The 19,473-nt window shown below is 35.8% G+C and overlaps 1 protein-coding gene and 1 non-coding gene across 5 annotated transcripts in view; one reads left to right on the forward strand and one right to left on the reverse strand.

The window, feature by feature from the left end:
* Positions 1-18,089, forward strand: part of DENND4A (DENN domain containing 4A) — a 57,444-nt gene extending 39,355 nt beyond the window's left edge. For 2 of the 4 annotated variants that reach the window (XM_062584115.1, XM_062584117.1), the window contains 13 exons: positions 1,116-1,232; positions 2,567-2,707; positions 3,546-4,639; positions 5,640-5,853; positions 6,547-6,641; positions 9,725-9,900; positions 9,993-10,136; positions 10,664-10,874; positions 11,145-11,399; positions 11,932-12,049; positions 12,685-12,847; positions 13,959-14,023; positions 14,215-14,385. In XM_062584115.1, the coding sequence (XP_062440099.1) occupies positions 1,116-1,232; positions 2,567-2,707; positions 3,546-4,639; positions 5,640-5,853; positions 6,547-6,641; positions 9,725-9,900; positions 9,993-10,136; positions 10,664-10,874; positions 11,145-11,399; positions 11,932-12,049; positions 12,685-12,847; positions 13,959-14,023; positions 14,215-14,351 (2,930 nt within the window). In that variant the 3' untranslated portion in view covers positions 14,352-14,385. Of the gene's footprint in view, positions 1-1,115; positions 1,233-2,566; positions 2,708-3,545; positions 4,640-5,639; positions 5,854-6,546; positions 6,642-9,724; positions 9,901-9,992; positions 10,137-10,663; positions 10,875-11,144; positions 11,400-11,931; positions 12,050-12,684; positions 12,848-13,958; positions 14,024-14,214; positions 14,440-14,902 lie in introns of those variants that run through there. The other 2 variants (XM_062584114.1, XM_062584116.1) reach the window with 2 other exon arrangements.
* A 920-nt stretch (positions 18,090-19,009) lies between these two features.
* Positions 19,010-19,124, reverse strand: LOC134144944 (U5 spliceosomal RNA). The gene has a single exon (XR_009959525.1). It is a non-coding gene; the product is annotated as a U5 spliceosomal RNA (small nuclear RNA).
* Positions 19,125-19,473: the final 349 nt, after the last annotated feature.

Below are 19,473 nucleotides of genomic sequence, written 5' to 3' on the forward strand. Positions count from 1 at the left end.
CTTCTTAATGAAGCTGACCACCTAGAACCACTTTTAAGACCTGTTTGTGCAAAGCACTATAGAAGAGCTTGGTAATACTAGTCACAACTCAGATTAAGTAAACTAAGAAAGTAAAATTAGTCCTTTAGGGAGTAACTATCACCTATATAATTAATAGAATTTGCTTCTGACTTTATTTTTTTCATTTTTTTTAAGGATTTCTTTATATGAAAACATAACTAGAATGCATTCTGTCTATTTAGGCTATGCCAAAAACTGCTCTATAAATTCCAGAACACCTTTATTAACTTTGAATTAGCAGCATGGGGTTTTTCCCCTCTCTGGAGACATTCAGTGCAGCATCTTTAGGGAAAAGGAGATGATGATGATAGGCCATGTTACACCCTCCAGGACTGGTGCTTACTGCTATCTCCCAAATTACATGAGTTAACCTCCTAAAGAATGCTGGAGACTTCACGTTGACTTGGATAAAGGGCATGGAGTATGTGTGACCTGAACTGCTCGCTTACTGTTTACAGAGAAGAGAAACTTTCTTACTTGCTTTGTTCATTTACTTTATTTTGGTGCCAATAATTTAGGACAACCTGGAAGGAGAACTAAAAACTGAATTTTCACGTAGAGTTCTTCTTGGATGGTGTTGGTTATTTTTATTTTAATCTTATTTTGTGAATAAATTCATGGTGTTGTTCCTGCATTGCATTTTTTTACTTGCTAGTTAGAAACATGAGAATTACATGCTTCAAATTTCAGAGAAACATACAATTCTAAAAAGATTGTGTTCACATGCCTCTCAGTTCTTAAAAGGATGTGGTGTTTTGATTGAGCAAATAAACAGGGCAACAGAATCAAAAACAAGCAGTGCTTTAATACAATATTGAAAAAATGTTGAATATTATCCCTTTAATTTTATCCTATAAAGCATCATTTCAATGTTTATATTGCAAGTGTAATCCAAAGGATTTTTCCCTTACATTTTTGTGGTAAAATGTTCCCTGTTAATAGGAATATTACTCCAAAAGAAGCCTTTCAATTACTGTGGCTATTCTATTTATAACAGCATGATACTGTTAAATACTGTACAACAGAATTGTTTCTATTGCATCCTGTTATGATAGGGGGACTTTCAGACTTCGGCAATAATGCATTAAAAGAAGAAGCTAAGCAAGGGAAAATGTGTCTTCATGATATACAAGAACAAAAAGAGGACAAGAGAGAGAGTGATTCCAGTTCTCGTATGTATCTCATTAATACAAGTATTTAGGTCACTGTGGATAAGTGGGAATTTCAGTAGAGCTGAGTGGGGCAGTTTATTCTTCTACAATGAATGTGTGTGATAATGCCGGTTTATTTCCATGCCTTAAGTTCTTTTCTCTAGAAGTAATTTACTTGATGTCTAGTGATTTAGTTTTTAAAACTAGTTCTTTTTCACTTCTCCCTTTCAAATAAGTGATGATGGTTATATAAATCTTATAAATCTTAATGACAAAAGTATTAAGCTGTAATTATCACTTAAAAATTGCTTTAGAGATCTAATATACAGAATCACCTCTTTCACAAGTCTTTCTTTCCAAATCCAGTAAGAAGAGAACAATTGAGTTTTTGCAGGCCTCCGAGAGCATGTCTAAATTACTTGACTCTCTGGAATTCTCTGTGAATCTTGGAGATGCATCAAGAACGAGAAGGGCTTTTGACTTGTGTGGTCAGGGTTTTTTTGTTTTGGTGGTGGTGGCTGTTGTTTTCCCACACACACCTCAGGTTTTATAGCTGCTGTTCATGATTCCTTTAACTGCAACTGAGTAGCCTGGACTCTGTACAAGCATGTAGCAGATCAGAGTTTGTATTAAAAATATACAAGTACTTCAGGCTCCCATGTGCATTGACTGAAAATACTCAGCATAATAAAAAATGTCATAATAATTTAAATTTTTAATTGTGTTACTTCAGCATGTTTTTCCCTACTACTTTTAAGTTCACTAGGCCTTGTTGAGCTGGAGTGTTGCAAAAGATGAGAAAACATGGAGATGCGACTTCTCTAGTTTTATCTTTCTTCCAGTATTAAAACCTTTCCTTCAGTTTACTTAAAAATTCCTGTGCAAGTATTATCCACAGTCATATGAACATATGGCGGGTAGATTAGTTAGTTTTAATAAATCTTTAGAGACAGAGGCACAGAAATGTGATTTCTATTTAATGCTTGTTGGTGGTGGTTTGTTCTGTTTTTGATTTTTTGCTATAATTAAGATGTGTTTGGAGCTCTTCATGGTAAAAGTGTGCACTGGAAATGTGCCTCTAAGTACATGTTCAGAATAGTAGAACGTTACTTGAATTCCTTTAAACGAGGAATTGTCTGATTTGAGTAGTCAGCTAACAATAGAATTTGTCGTTTCATATTGTATAAAAATACTGAAGCAGGCTTGCTTCGTTTCTCTTGTAAAGTCGCTGTTAGTGGATTAGTAACTAGTACTATTTATTACTAGGTCTACTAGAAGTATCTAATAGGTGATGGAAGATTGAGATTAAGCTGCCTTGATTCCAAAGAACTCTTTGTGTCTTTTTATATATACAGTGTCTGAAGCGGAGAGCACAAAAGGAAGTGGTGACTGCCTTCCTAAACTGAACTACCAGAACTCAAGTAATGCCAAACCAACTTCTAGTATAGTGCGGCTCAACGGTACTGTTGATAATACAGTAACAGAAGTTAGTACTGGTGAGTGGAAGAGAGAATGGATTTTTTTTTTTTGTATATTTTTCATTATATACTTTTCATTTTGGCAACTTTCTAGGAGTGAGTCTTGTTAGAGTCAGAGTATACTGTGTCAAGGAGATGTCCCTGTGAGTATTCTGCACTTCCAGACTTTTTTTCTACTTGCCTTTTTAGGTTATGGTTACCATCTGCTAACAAAATCCTACTGGCTACTGGTAAATTCCTTCAGGACAGAGAAGATATTTCTGTCCACTATAATGGAATGAAACTTTAACTGTTTTCACAAGTCTTTATTAATGTCATATCTGATTACTGTTAAATTTTCAGCTATACATGAAACAACAAAATTTCATACTTCCAAACTGAATTTACATGTTCTGGCAAAGCAGCTTTTTGGCTCTATTTCAAATTTATCCAATTTAAAAAAAAGTGGGTTTTTTTTTGTGTTTTTTTTTTTTTTTTTTTTTTTTTTCCTATTTGCATGGATATCTTTGCTGTCCCTAGCAAATAATGGAGTATTCCTCCAAAAGAGGAACCTAGTTGCATCTAGACTTTTCTTGATGGTGTCTTTCAAAACATTCTTGGGTAGCATGATTTGACTCCCTTTTACGTGTATTTTATCATCTGACCCTTCAGTGGACAAGTAATACTGAGTTTATTTTTGAACCTCACCACACTTTAAAAGTTATGACCATAGGCAAGCCAGCTTTTCAGTCACTGGTATGGTACATAGTGAGTTTCATCTCTTAGTGGTGTAAACTCTGACTTGTATTATTTTGTATTTTTCTTTAGTTCTCTTGCCCAGCAAGAAATGAAGTACCTTGTTTTATCTGTTTTTCAGAGAGTTCAGTGAGATTGCTATTCACATCATCTTTTGAGGATTCCAATGAAGCAGAAGCTATTAAAAGTAAATCCTTAAGAAAGAGGCATAAAAGTGCAGTAGAACCTGATTTAAGGCAGATACCATGGGAAAGTAGGAACCGTAACCTGAGTGGAGATGCCTTAATGGGCCTCATGATAAATAGAATAAATCAAGAAGCAAACCCTGGAGAAATTGTTGAAAAATTAGGAGCCGATGCCAAAATCTTATCTAGTGCATTACAGAAAACCATAAGGCCAAAAACTCTTAATATCAGAACATCCTCTTTAGATTTGAAGAGAGAGAGTCTGGAGAAAGAGTCTAGTGATGAAGATACAGCTTTTGATTGTAGTTTTGTAGATAAAATGGAGTCTCCTGTTATCTTTGATCTGGAAGACTTGGATGCTGAATCTGAAACACCTGCAACAGTGAAATCCTCCAATGAAAAATCTAGAAGACTGCAACGAAAGAGCAGCTTTCCAGTAAAGCCGATTGAAAAGATAGATGTTGAAACTGGATTTGATCCACTGTCCCTCATGGTTGCTGAGACAGAACAGCAGAAAGAGGATGATGAGGATGATGATGACAAAAGTGTTTCAACTCCATCCGCGAGACGAGACTTAGCTGAAGAAATAGTCATGTACATGAACAACATGAGCAGCCCCTTGTCAAGTCGTGCCCCGAGCATTGAGTTGCAAAAGCCTTACGATGACAGAAATGCTAATAAAAAGAGTCCAACAGTAACCCAACCTTGTAGGAGGTCCAGCCTTCCCCCAAACTCCCCAAGGCCATCCAGTCTTACCAAATCCAAGAGTTATCACAACAAAAATGAAGAAAGACCAAGAGACAGGCTTTGGTCCTCTCCAGCTTATTCTCCAAACAGCCCAGCAAAGGAACACTCACAGGATGCAACTGGGGCATTAACTCTAGTGTCTTCACCATCGTTCAACTTAGATACGCTGTTAACACCGAAGTTTGATGTTCTTAAAAGCAGCATGTTTTCTGCTGGAAAAGGGGTTGCGGAGAAGGCTAGCAAATGGTACTCAAAATTTGCAATGTATACTGCATCTTCAAAGGTAAGTTTTCGTCATTATTTCTTGGGGGGGGGGGGGGGAAAGGGGGAAACACTCCAAATACTTCAAAAGTTAGCTTCTGTAAATTGAGGAAAGAACTTTGTAAATGTTTAAACACTGATTCTTATGCGGTGAATGCCTTACTAGAATGATAAGGTATACTCTCTGCTTTAGTAAGTTGTTCTAGTCATGGTTGAATTGCAAGGACCCTGATTTTATTGTTCTGAATGAAACAGTGTTTCTACAAAAAGCAAAACTGTTAAGTAATCACAGATTCTAGAAATTCTGGCCTAGCTCAACTTCAGAGTGCATTTAGCAGAAGAACTTAAGTAAGCTTTAGAGTGTTGACAAGGAGGAGAAGACTGCACACTACATTCTCCTCTTCATTGTCCTTGCTTAAAAGAAACCAAGAAACTATTAAAATGAACGATAATGTTTTTAAGCTTTTACAAAAAAAAAAGTACAAAAATCAGACTTAATTCACTTTAGTGATTAATGCAAGCAGATTTCCTGATGTCATTTGGTTAGAATTTTCATACCTGCTACTAGTTCAAACTAAAACTCATTTAGAAACCTCGGGAATGCTAACAGATGTCATTTGCTGTTGTTGTTACCACTGTATTGTCTTAATGCACTTAAAACTGAGACTAATAGAACTGACTGAAGTGTCAATGATACCTTGCCTATGCTAATATGTTCCTACTGCTGCTAATACTAAATTTTATAGCAATGGTGGGAAAAAATTAAATGGGCTTAAAATGTTTCAGTTTTTGGTTAGATCTCTTTATTATAAGAATCCTTAGATTCTGATGTAGCTGTTCAATTCTGAATGAAACTAATCTCAAGTGTTTTACATGGGTTCTCAATACAAATCTGAGCTGAATGATTTTACATGGAGAAATTACAGGGCCTTGAACTTAGAGACAAAGAAGCCTGCCTTTTATTTTCAGAAATATTTTTATTTTCCTTCCCTTTCTCAATGGAATATGTTTTCTTATCTCAGGATCAAAATTCAGACCGGGCAAGTGTTTCATCGCTTGGAGCCCTGGACTCAGAATCTACTTCTCTAACTGATGAAGATGTCTGTAATGATTTTGAAAGCGCTTCTCCTCCTCAGGAGAGTGCCACATCAGAAGTTAAGGGAATTGGTCTCAGCAGGACAAGCCTAGAAAGTACAGTTTCACATGATGGCTCATCAAAACAATTTGACCAGTGCAGTAAGAGATGTTTTTGCATTCCACTTACTGATCTGAATGAGATACTTCAATTTGAGAAATTGTCCTTTCATAATTCACAGTTTGATCATGCTAGCAAGTTAACTTGTTTTACTTCCTCCTTAGAAGAGATTAAGTGTGCACATGGGATCACTCTTTGAGGAGAATGACAAGTGGTTCAGGGGTGTCCTGGTAGTTTCACAAGAGTATGTCTAACCATAGTTCACAGATCAGCATGCTATTAGAAACTTCAGTTATCACTTAGTAAATCAGCAGTATGTTTTTGGCTTTGTTGGTTTGAGAAAGGCTTAGATTTCTTCTTTACTGGATGTAATATTACTGTCAATTGCTTTATAAGCAATACCTTTTATCCTTCCTTAGTTTTAATTGAGACAAAGTGTGGGTATGAATTAGTTAAGTAAAATTTGTTTCCAAGCTACCAACCCCTGTAAAAGGAGAAGGCTGAACATAGGGAAATTCCATGTGGGTAAATTCCATTAGTTGCTGTTGTTGGGTGCTAGGCAGATGGCAGCCTCACACTCTTACCTTTCCATTTCTTTCTGTTTGAGTATATCTGACTTACTGCATCTTCCATCATGCCTTTTATAACTGCACTTTGTTTGACCAGAAAACTAGTTTGCTAAAAACGCATATTCTGAAGTAACTAATATTTTGCTTTTTGTTTTCTGTTAATAGGTTCTCTTTCAAAATTCCCTTTACCTGACAAATCAGAGTTGATATCTTCTTGCAGTACAAGTAGTACCAGTGTGTTTCAGAACTACGCTATGGAGGTACAGGATGATTTATTGTCACGTAGTACTAAATCGATACGCTAAAAGCTTTTATCTTTAAATTTATATGCTGTTTGAATATCTGTTAAAACTCAAGGCTTAAAACTAACCCACTGATAGATAAATAAATGCTTCTTTAATGGAGTAAATTTCAACTCAGGTAGTGCTCTAGAAATGTCTTCATTATTCTGTTTCTGAACAGAAAAAGAAGCTGTGATTATCAGAGGTTTGGGAATTAGATGCAGTTGGATTTGGGTGCTGAAATCCCTTGCATAACTGAATTCATTTAAAAGGAAAATACTAAATCTGAAATAGCAGTATACACTTAAAAAAAAAAAAAAAAAAAAAAAAAAAAAAAAAAAAAGGCAGAATTTACCAGATACTTGTTCATATGAATACTTTCACCCTGGGAACAGAACCTTTTACTCACCTACAAATATAGGTGAATCCTTATGCTTCTTATGGGGGACAAAGTTGATGCTTTAACTCAAGGAAAGTTGGATCCAATAATATCTTCTTTTTTTTCCATGACTTTTAAGCAGTTTATGATTTCTATATCAACTTGATTTTCCCTTCTCTCTCCCCCCCCCCGCCCCAAGATTTTTTACTTAACCAGATTCATTCATTGATTGAGTTTCACTGTGGTAATTAGGAAAGGTCCAGCAAACAAGAACTTGTTTCTAGGTTTTAAGATCTTTCTAGTCAGTAAGACAGCAGTGTATATTGATGAAAGGCAGAAATGTATGGAGTTTTTGTTTAAGTGAATCTTACATCCTTATCAAGTGTCACTTGTAATTTTTCTTCTAAGTATATGGTGATCCCCCTTTTTCCCTTTGAAAGGGATAACATATTTCTCCATTGAAAAAGCACTTCCTGAAAGCTATCACCTCAGCTTATAGGATGAGGGAAGTTCAGTTGCTTTGATGGCAAAATCCTCCAAATGTTTGACTTTTATAAGGCTAGAACTACTTTCAGGCTGTTGTATTTCTGCCAAAAAAGGCTTCAGATTTTCTTGCAGATGCCAGTAGGCTAACTGGTACCTTTCCTGAAGCCTTACCACTCCTATGTGTTGTGCTTTAGCTATTCTTTGGTTATCCTTCTGCAGAGAAGGATATGGGAGTGCTGGTGAACAAGTTAATCATGAGCCAGCAATGGGCCCTTGTGGCCAAGAAGGCCAATGAAATCCTGGGGTGCATTAGGAAGAGTGTTGCCAGCAGGTCAAGGGAGATGATCCTGCCCCTCTGCTCAGCCCTGGGGAGGCCACATCTGGAGTACTGTGTCCAGTTCTGGGCTCCCCAGTACGAGAGAGACATGGAGCTACTGGAGAGAGTCCAGCATAGGGCTACGAAGATCAGAGGGCTGGAGCATCTGCCCTATGGAGGAAAGGCTGCGAGAGCTGGGCCTCTTCAGCCTGGGGAAGAGAAGACTCAGAGGAGATCTTATCAATGTGTATAAATACCTTTAGGGAGGGTGTCAAGGGGATGGTGCCGGACTCTTTTCAGGGCAAACAGCAGGACAGGAGGCAGTGGACCCAACCTGAATCACAGGAGGTTCCACATGAATATGAGGAAAAGCTTCTTTCCTGTGAGAGTGACAGAGCACTGGAACAGATTGCCCAGAGAAATTGGGGAGACTCCTTCTCTGGAGATATTCAAAACCCACTTGGCCACGATCCTGTCTACCATGCTCTAGCTGACCCTGCTTGAGCCAGGGAGTTTGAACTAGATGATCTCCAGATGTCCCTTCCTACGTCAACCATTCTGTGATTTGGGAACATGTCAAAAAGTAGCCTGACTTCTTCTGAAAGACACTATAGATTTTTCCTTAAGAGTAAGATGTCTCACTTACTAAATAAACTATTGTGTTTGACTTCATGCTGGATCTTTTATGATTAAAATCATTATCTGCACTTAACCATATGGAATTCCTGTTTTCAAACTCAGTTGGTTAATAGTCTAGGCTATTAACCAACTGCTACTTCATTGTAGCAACTTTGAGCTCTCCTGTTTTGCAGCCTTTCCTATTCTCATTATTTTGAAATAATCATAACTTCTGTCATTTGCAAATAAATTTATATGTACAGATGTTTTAAAGAAATAGGTTCCCTGTTTTAAAGAAACAGGTTCCCTGTCTTGCAACAGTTCAGGTTTTTTTTAGGATACCATTGTTTGTTAAAAATTTCAGTGTTTCTTTTCCACTTGAAGTCCTCACCTGAATGCTGATTTGTTATGAAAAAAATTAATTGTAGGTGGGACAGATTTTTTCTGCACCCTTATAGGGAGACAGAGTATGGAAAAGTGTGGATAAATAGCAAGCTCTTAACTGAAAGATCTGGGCTTGTGCTTACTCTTGTGACTGATGTAGTATTACATGGACAAAATCAAGTTATTGTGGGATAACTGTTTCTTGTTGGAGCTTCTAGAAAGATATATTTTGTTTTTCACTATTAATACTATTCTTTGCATTTCATTAAATATGGATTAATGATGGATCATTTTCATCTTTTTTTCCCCTAGTCCTCCATTTTCTGATTCCTGTATAATGATAGTCACTGCAGAAGAGTTCTAAGAATAAGTTGCATAAATCATTTCTATACTTATCTTTTTTTTTTTTTTTTTGCAAACAGATTACAAATAACATATCTGTGTTAATAAAAATATTAAATGAGTGTTTCCAAATGTATTTTATCCTGGGATGCCATTAAAGGGTCACCTATATTTATTTCATAAACGAAGTTCCAGTTTCCAGTCTATTTATTATAATAGAACTGAATCCTCCAAAATTTTATTGTTGCCTTAAATTTTTCAGAGAATATTTATTCCTGTTCTTAGCCATATCAACTATCTGCTAGCACAGTTTGGATGCAAGATTTAATAGTTGTTTTGATACACATGTTTAAACCTAAATCTTCAAATCTAAAGCAAGAAAATAGGTATGTGCCTAAATCTGTATGCAGGTGGTGAGCATTATTCATCTAGATGCAAACATTTTGTTTATTGTTTTGTTTGACTGTTTTGTAAAAGCAAAAGGAGGATTTTTGAGATGGTATGTAATAGTGGAATTCCGTTAACTGCTCTATACAGGTCCTCATCTCAAGCTGCTCACGATGCCGAACTTGTGACTGTTTGGTTCATGATGAAGAAATCATGGCAGGTTGGACAGCAGATGATTCTAATCTGAATACCACATGCCCTTTCTGTGGGAATTTATTTCTGCCTTTTTTAAGCATAGAAATCAGAGATCTTCGGCGACCTGGACGGTAATAACTTTTTGCATGAATTTTCCTCAATTTTGTATGTACATTTTTGTGAATTTTTAAATTTAATATTAAGCTTTTTTCTTTTCCTGCAGGTATTTCCTGAAGTCTAGCCCTTCTACAGAAAATATGCAGTTCCCACCACTTTTTTCAAATCAGAGTGGGAAGTCCTGTAACACTGCAGCTACTGTTGGCCTTGCTACATCTCTGTCTGTTCAAGAAGATTTAAATTCAAATAGGTAAACCTGCATTTTCTGGTGTCATTTTTTTGTATAGAAATTGCTGAGGTTCTCTGTAGATGTGTATGTGTTAGCATTAACAGAAATATATTCTGTAATAGGATACTATCTCAAAAGAAAAAGATGATTGAAAATGAGATTCTCCTTGTTAATTCTGCCTTACCTCTGAGTTGGACACCTTGCTGATCTATTGGCATGATGTTTACCTTTTCATCCCTAATGTTTAAAAAAAAAAAAAGGAAAAAGGAAAAAGAAAAGAAAAAGCTAGACATCTCTAATCCTATAAACTTTGTAAACTTTTCTAGGATATTTGGGTCCATTACCAGTGCAGGGGGGAAGAAAGCTTTATCTGTAGCATGATGAATATGGTGCTTGACCAGCTCAAATTTGAAATCTCATTTTGTCTATTCAATCAATGTTATGTTCCATTTTGAGAGCCTTCCATTTTGTTTCTGCCTGCTTGTGAACACATTTATGAGCACTCAGGGAAAAACAGAAAGCTGAGATTCTTAACTTTTTTTCCTTAGCAAACCTAAGCATCACGACAATGTTTGTGCCAGAAGCATCCAAATCCCCTCAGGAAGAAGACAAAATACCTGCGGGTCGGAATGTACAAGTCATCCTGTAGCAAGGAGCATCAGTAGTTTTGGCCCACTGGTAGAAGATGAGAAGGAAAACCAGAAGATCAGCCATATCATTCCTACTGGTAGCCTGCCTGCTACTTTGCAAGGACCAGCAGTGCGTAGTTTTTTTTTCTGCCTTAAATGTCTGTATTGTAAGTGTGCAATAGATTCCAGAAATGAAAACAGCATTAATCAGGAAAGCAGAATTAACAATCCCAAGTAACTAGAAATGTTAGGGTTTATAACTTAAACTAGGATTAGTTGTAGCTTTTAAATGTTGATACCTCTCTGAGGGAACTAAAGCATTCATAAGATTTTTTTGTAAAGATAGATTCTGACTAATGATGTGTTGTGGTTTGTTTTGTTTTGTTTTTTTTAACTATAGGATTCCTTGGGACTAGAATGGCGCTTACCTAGTCCTGATCCTATAACTGTTCCTTACCTCAGTCCTCTAGTAGTATGGAAAGAGCTTGAGAGCTTGCTTGAAAATGAAGGGGATCATGCAATAATGGTGGCGGACTTTGTAGATCATCATCCTATTGTGTTCTGGAATTTGGTGTGGTATTTCAGACGACTGGACTTGCCTAGCAATTTACCAGGATTAATACTTTCTTCTGAGCACTGTAATAAAAACTCAAAGGTATGGAAACAGGGAATATTGACATGTGAAGAATGTTTGTTTTCCCATATAGGAGATCGTTAGTTATTTCAGTAGCTCTCAGGAATGTGTCTTACAATGTGCTGGGCCCAGGTTGGTAAAGAATGTGCCAGCTGAAGGAAAATATGCGTAACTCCAGAACCTGGGTTCAGCAGTACTTGTTTGGGTAAGTATTTAGCTCTTGCTGGTCACACTGTAATTTGTGATTTTTAATTACAAAGAAGATAAGTTTCTGATTGGTTTTATTGCACTTTCACAAGTTGAGCAGCAGAAGAGGGAGGAAATTTTGGTTTTTAAGTGTAGGAAGATGCACAAAATACTTGCTACACATCACTGGCATTCTCTTCAGTTTTGGTGATATGCCTTCTCAATGAACAACCTGGTTTTACAGTATTTCTAACATTAAAAGCTCTCTAACATGAGGCCTGTAGGTTTGAAGATATATTTTAAATACGGAAGTCCTCTGTCATGACTTTGTAATAAAATATCTTTATGTATGCATTCTCCTGTTCAGATTCCACGAAACTGTATGTCAGAGGACAGTAAATATGTTCTTATTCAGATGCTATGGGACAATATGAAATTGCACCAGGATCCAAGGCAACCTCTGTATATTTTATGGAATGCTCAGAGTAAGCTTTGTTTATTGTTTTTGTTTTATTTTTAAGAACAGTTTTCATTTTGAGCAACTGAAAAACATTACAAAATTTCTTTGTAGATAGTTCACAGAAGATACTAACTGACTTTTGATCATACCACTTTTTGTCTTGCAGGTCAAAATCGCACTCTTTTGTTTGAGAGTGAGTGTTAAGTTTGGTGTTTCTGTGACTTGTTTTCAGGGGAAGGGTGGTCACATGTTTTGCAGTAAGCTTGAACAAGTTTCATTTTTCAGCATATGTGTTTCAAATCATTGACCAGTATTTCCAGTGGCTTTTTCTTCATAGGGAAGGGAGAAATAAGAGGGAATATGTTGCATTCAACTTGTATTGATAATTCATCCCTTTAGCTTACCTTTTTATTTTTAGAATTTGCTTATTAAGAATTTTGTTGCCACTGAAAATGGCTCATGACCCATTATGGCTGTTGTTTTTTCTTCCATGTTTTTTATTTCCTTATTTTGATGTTATGTCGACTTGATGTTTGTTCATTGTTCTTTAATGACTACATCTATGTTTTCAGTTTGTGCAGCCTCCCATCTTTTTTTTAATTCCTTTCTACTTGCTCTATGAAGAATGTTGTTTCTTACAGTGTTTCTGATGTTTTGCAGCCCAGAAGTACCCAATGGTCCATTTATTACAGAAAGATGATGACTCTTTTAACCAGGAACTCTTGAGAAGTATGGTGAAAAGTATTAAGATGAATGATGTCTATGGACCAATGAGTCAAATATTGGAGAGATTAAACAAATGGCCACATATTAAAAGACAGAGGTAAGAATACAAACATGCCAAACTGGAGCAAGCTGGTACTGTTTTAAGGGGGGGGGGGAAGTTGTTTGGCAGCATCATCTTAGGTTTACAACTGAATCTAGTAAATATCTTTTCTTTCTTTGAAAATTTTCAAAAACTGAGTTTTTCAGAAGACCTATTTCAAAATATTTTTCACTTTTTCCTCTCTCCCTTTGACAGCCCTATCTTCTTACTGCTGATGTGTTGGCAAATAAAGCAGGGAGAGTGTGCAGGGGAGCGTTTTGGGGAGAATTTTTTAAAACTTAAGAATGGAAATCCTGCAGTTGTCTGTAGGATGCACTTTTTTGTTTTTAAGTTTGCAGTAGGGAAAAATAGCGGAGCTGAGAAGTCAAGTCCTATATCACCTGAAAAGCAGGGTTTTCTTCCCATTGACAGTGGAATGGACGAAACTGTATTTCCTGTGATTTTTTTATTTCTTGCCTAGATTTGCTGAGTGGGTAATGTTTTTATTTTTACTTACTTTTTTAATAACAAGATACATAGCTGCCTTGTTGACAAGGTGTCTCTTAACTGCTAGTCTGCCTACTTTTTTCAAGATAACGTAGAACTGCAGAAAAGCAAGCTCCTACTGGTTTGTCAAATTTGGTAGAATTTTACTAAAGATAAGCTACCTGCAGGCTTCATTTGTAGCTTTATTCTCTTATGAAATCAGGATAAGAATTGCCAAAATACATAATAAGTTCTTATAATAATGTTCTGTCCACTTTCTTGAGTGCAAAAAAGATGAACACCCACCCCCCCCCCAAAGTCAGAGGTTTTTCTAGTTGCTGTTTGAAACGCTGGTATATTGTGTCTAAGTGCGTGTTTCACTCTAGGGCCTTTTACAACATCTGCTGGTGCTGGAAGATGTATCAACCCTAGCATTAGTGAACTGCATGTGCAGGGTGTCCAAGGCATTCTCCAAATACTAGAACTGACAGTGTTTTGGAGGTGTGGGAGGGAATTGTGTTTAATATGTCATTTCTCAAAAATAATTTATCTTTTGGATGCTTCAATTTATTATATTTAATTTAGATTGCTTTGTGTATATTACTTCAGGATATAAATTGATCAACTGTTTTTGCAATTTCAGGAGCCTCTATAGAGAAATACTATTTCTTTCACTTGTTGCTCTAGGAAGAGATAACATTGATATAGGTAAGTGTTTTAACTAATTCAGATATGCAGTGTGTGCAAATTGTTGTTTCAGCTTCCAAAAATCTCTACAGAGTAGATGATATACATCATTCTACACTAACTGTTGAATAAGAGACTTACCAGTTATTTTTCTGGTGATAAGCTACTAGTATTTTTGAACACGCTATATAGGTTTTTTTCTATTACTGCAGATGCTTTTGACAGAGAGTACAAAATGGCCTATGATCGTCTCACAGCTAATCAAGTGAAGAATACTCATAATTGTGATAGACCACCAAGTACTGGAGTGATGGAATGCCGAAAGATTTTTGGAGAACCATATCTTTAAATATACCTAATAAAGAGGAGATACCTATGATGTATACCTGTGTAAAATAACCACTTCAGTCACAAGGAGCATCTCAGTCTTCAAAAATGTATGTACGAATGTACTGTGGCAGAAGGCCTTAGAGAAATTAGGCCTAAGTGCAGGTGTAGAAATGGACTGAGTGAAGAACGGGCCAAATACTATTTCCCTGTCCCATGTCCTTTCTGCAAATCAATTTGTGGAAAGGACGTTTCTAAACAAAATGAGTTCCCCAGCTTGGGACAACAAGTTACAGTTCCCTTTAAAAAAATATAAAATTAAATTAAAAAAACAATAGTAACAGGTTAACAGAAACAATGCACTGAAATTAATGTGAGCGAAGTAATTCTTCAAAACCTATTGTTTACATAGAATATTCACGATGTTATGAAGAGCATAGAAGTTGTATTATACATATCTTAAATTGTTTATAGTAAGTTGATATTTTTTTAATTTTTTTAAATTACTGGAGTGAATTTTAAATGGACTTGCTGCATAAGCAATACAGTGCTTTTTTTTTTTTTTTTTTGCAGTACACTGCTATTTATAGTAACTTGTCCACTTACGTTTTGAAGAGCAATTTGTTTTTAAAGCAGTATAGAAATGTAAAACTAGACAATACTCTACAGGATTTCTCTCATGCACACATGGAAAACATACTACCGTAGCAATCCATGGCAAGTATGGTAAACTTCAGTAAAACTAGTAATGAACACACTGTCTCTGTAAAACGCTTCTATAGAAATATCCTTCTCTTTCTCTTCCTCCTCTCTTCCCATCTCTCCCCATTCCCTAGGAAAGTCTGTAGTGTACTGAATAGTCCTGCAGATTATTTTATGGTATCAGTGCATTTCAGCTGTTGGCACTTGTTAAGGTGACCTCATTTCAGATGTAATACAAAGCAAATGACAGCCTGCAAAAATTTCTCTATAAAAATGCAATGTTTAGAGCCTCTGGTGGATGTGTTCAAAATGCACTAAATATGGCACGTACTTAATGCTAATCCAAAGCTTTTGAAAAAGTAGATAGAGCAAACTGGCTGCAGGGAATATATAGGGAATGTATCTTATCAGGGCATGTTGTGCATAGTTAAAGTACGTGGAATGTTTGGTCTTTACTTCACAGGCAAAATGACTTCTTTTCCTGTGAAGAAAAATAATGCTGTGTTAGCCCTCCTCGTGGATGGAGTCATGGCTTTTGACCTATGCTTTCTTGTTCTAGAGAATTCAAAAATGCTCTGTGCTTTTGGTCATGTAGCAACTCCACACTAGAAGGTAGACTACAGAGAGAATATTGGAAGTTTTTTATGGAGATGGGCAAACAGACATTGAATTGTATAAAACCTCCTAAACCATTTAAGCTGTGCTTCAACAGAGCTTTATTTTTTCCTTCTTTTTTTAAAGTAATCTTTATTTTCTGATTCTAATTTTTTAATTGTTGTTGTCCATAATACTTCTAAATATTCAGTGATTCCATTAGTGGTTTTTTTTTTGAAGTATTTAGGTGTGCCTAGCTGCAGATTTTTTTTTTTTAAAAAAAAAAATTAATTTGCAAGTGTAATACAGCAATATTTAGCTAGGCAGAAAGGAGATAAAGTAAATGTAAGCTTTATAGTTTGTTCAATAAAGTAGAATGGGCCTCTTAGAGGCCTAAATGAGAAGTAATGCTGCTATGATGCTCTATGTAACCTCTTCTGTAACATAGTAAGAGGATGCTACCCTAAGGAGAAAGAATTTAAAATTTGTAGAGCCGCAGGTATACGCTAAGGCTAATTGCAAGATGCATCTTGATGTAAATGCAATCTTGCTAGATACAGCTTTCATTGGATAATACCTCTTCTTAAGTTTGCTGCTAATTATGTAGCTGAGTTTTTTAAGTATCCTCACCCTCATCGCTGAAGTGGACCTAGCAGTGTTACACTTACCACCACTTTTCACATTTAATTTATTTTAACAATTTGTGATGCTTTATTTTGTAGTGCCCACACTTGTAAAGTATTCCTGGTGCATGAGTGTTTTTAAAAAAAAAAAAAAAAAAAAAAAAAAAATCTAGGTACATGGTAAACAATGTATCAGTGTAGAGTGAATACATACCCACTTCTTTCTTCTAAACTATTGTGAAAATACCAGATTATTTTTAACATACTTATTGTAAGTACCTATTAGTATGCATGTATGCTCTGCTCTATACAGTAGCTACACTGTATTTACTAAGTAAAAATTGCATACGGCAGTTGCTGTGTATATAAATTAATACATATTTGTGCGGTGTAAATGGAGCATTCCTAGCTTTTTACAGTTGTTTCCCACATCACTTACCGCTTGGGACAGCCACTATTTTATAGCACCTTCAGGCCATGAAGGAGGGCAACTGCTTTTTCCAGAGCTGCCATGGTGTAATAGAGGTACTGAGCTATGAAGCAGGCTTCACACTTTGTATTTTCATCTGGCAGGAGCAACTGAGCCTGATCTCTAACCACCACTCCCTTATTAAGATACTACTCTGCAACTGTGTGCGCTAGCACAGGAATAGAGGCAACACTTGTAATATGTGGCCCAGTCTCTCCCTTCTAGTCCCAGCTTAGTTGTAAGTACTTTCAGCTGTCTTCATTTCTTACAAAGCCAACAAGTTTGCCACTTCATTCAAGTACCAACAGTCCTGTCAGTATTATCGGGAGAGTATATAATGTACCATGAAAAGGATTGTGTATGTATCTTTAAGATAAGCAATCTTACTGTGATCTTGCATCCTCAAAGTGGCATTCCTGAAGCATTGCGGATGTTTAGTTGGATGTGCTTTTAAATTAATATATCATGTAGTACTTCACAAAGTGAAATCATTATACTTAATTTTAATTGTTTTAAGTCTGTTGCAAGTCATTTCACTGTAGAAGTACTATAATAAAATATAATTCAATAATGATATACTTTAAGTGGGAATTTTCCTCATTCATATCATAATGTCAAAATATAGATCCTGAGGAGGATAATTTTTAAGCATCATACAATTCAATGAAACAAACAGTTTCAAATCTCACTGTCCTTTATTAGAAAAGCAGTTTGAGTATATTTTGCAGTACTGGAAAAGTGGATAATATTTAAGACATATTTTCAATTTAAAATTTTGTATGAACTGAATTTTTTCCTTTTGTGTACTAAATAATGCTTCTATCAAAAAACCTTAAGCAAAGGTTTTACATTTGCAGTGCAATATATATTTTGTTTTACTTATGGTTCCACTGGAATAATTATTGGAGATGAAACAGTGAAATGTGAATAGAAACTGTGCTGTTTTCCTGACACTGCTAACTATTTCCCATTTGAGTAGGTTTGCTGTTGGTACAATTACAGCTGGATGAATGAGATTTCCACTGACAAATGAATTGATATGTACACCAAGAAAGAGAGAATTCCTGCGTGTAATATCTTTTTATAACGAATGGGAGATGAAAACAGTAATTAGAGAGGGATATTTCTGGATATTATCTCACTGGGGTTTTAAAATGGTACTTTGTTTGCAAGCAGCACTTTTTTAAAGGAATGGTTGTAGATTTGTAAATATGTAATGTTTAAATTTTATTTACCAAAAACCAGTATGTTGGATGTTTGCTTTGGTTTGTAGTTCATTTTAAATAAGCAAGTCAGTGTTCACAATGTTAAATCTTTTTCTGTCTCATCCAAAAAAAGTTTTACAGTGAGTCAATAAAAAGCTTAAAATCTCTCTGGTTATTTTCATTAAAATTTTATTGAATGGATTAGAATGACAGAAATGTCTGCAACTTTTAACTACATTGTTTGCTCATGAGGCAGTGTTAACAATCTTTCAGGTTTGTTGATAGTTGATGTCAGTGGCATTTTTCATAATGATTGTGTAAAGATAGTGCTAAAAACAGGAACTAGGGCTGGACACAACAATCTAAATTTTGGAGGCTAGTGTCAGGACGAAAACAAAACTCAAGCGTTTCAACTTCCTCTTATTGTAATGTTTCCACTTCCTGATTTTTAACTTTTACTAGTTTGCAGTTTAATATTCTAACTCAGATCCATTTAGTCTCTTTACAGTGAGATGTAAATCCATATGATGTCACACCTGCATTGGTTCTAATTACCATGAATTTTAGGGAGTGTATTGCAAGATTTGATGCCTGCTTAGAAGAAGCCAAGTGGATTGCTGTGCAGCTTCAAATTTTGTTCTCTGTTGCATGGAGAAATAACTTTTACTGCTTTGCTTTTTCCCTGAAAATTTTATTATTCCTGTGGTCTTGGGGGGCTAGCAACAATCATCACTTTCAATGTGCATCACATCGTTGTACACCTTTTTGGAGGTGTGTTAGGTACCCACTGTAGATGCTTTGTAGGGGCTCTCACTGAGAGGATGAATATTGCCCTCTGCATAGGGAGGTCATGGCAAACTAGCTACAGTGCAAACCTTAGGAAATGATGTGTTGTGTATAGAGGCTCATTGCTTTTATGCAGTTTAAGGGAGTTCACTTCTGAAATGCAGAATGTGTGTCCACACAGGGATTTTAAGCAAAGTAGTAGAACAAACCATAAAGGTCTGATTTTTTGTTCCCACTGAAGTGAAGTTTATTGACTTCAGTGAGCTCAAGCAGTTTGTTAAATTAATAATAAAAAATAAAATTTTTCACTGAAGTGAAGCCTCAAAAAAATTTTCAACACTCTTGCCTGTTCCTCTCCACAGCAATCTTTAGTAAAATGCCAAAGATTTATACGATCTTAAGAGAAACCAGAGTAATCCTGAGTGTGATGCATTATGTGCTGGAAATTAGCTCCATTAACTTGAGGGGATCAGCCACACTGAAAACTTAACACGTCTGTATCAGCCTTTCCAGGAGTCTTCTAAAGTGTACTTTGATACTGGTTGCTTCAATATCTGATTTTTTTTTCAATCCTAATGAATACAGTAGAAGCAGATGCACCACTTGATTTTTATTATTTTTTTTAATATATTAAAGATATTTTAATTTTAATCTTGGTAAGTTTATGTTATAATTTAGTTTTGATTCAGTAGAACAACAGCTACCATAAACTCCTTTTGATTTTTGATGTATACATATCAGTATCTTATTTAGAAGAACAATATT

This window comes from Rhea pennata, chromosome 10 (assembly GCF_028389875.1).
Source record: "Rhea pennata isolate bPtePen1 chromosome 10, bPtePen1.pri, whole genome shotgun sequence".
In the NCBI taxonomy this organism is placed as follows: Eukaryota; Metazoa; Chordata; class Aves; order Rheiformes; family Rheidae; genus Rhea; species Rhea pennata.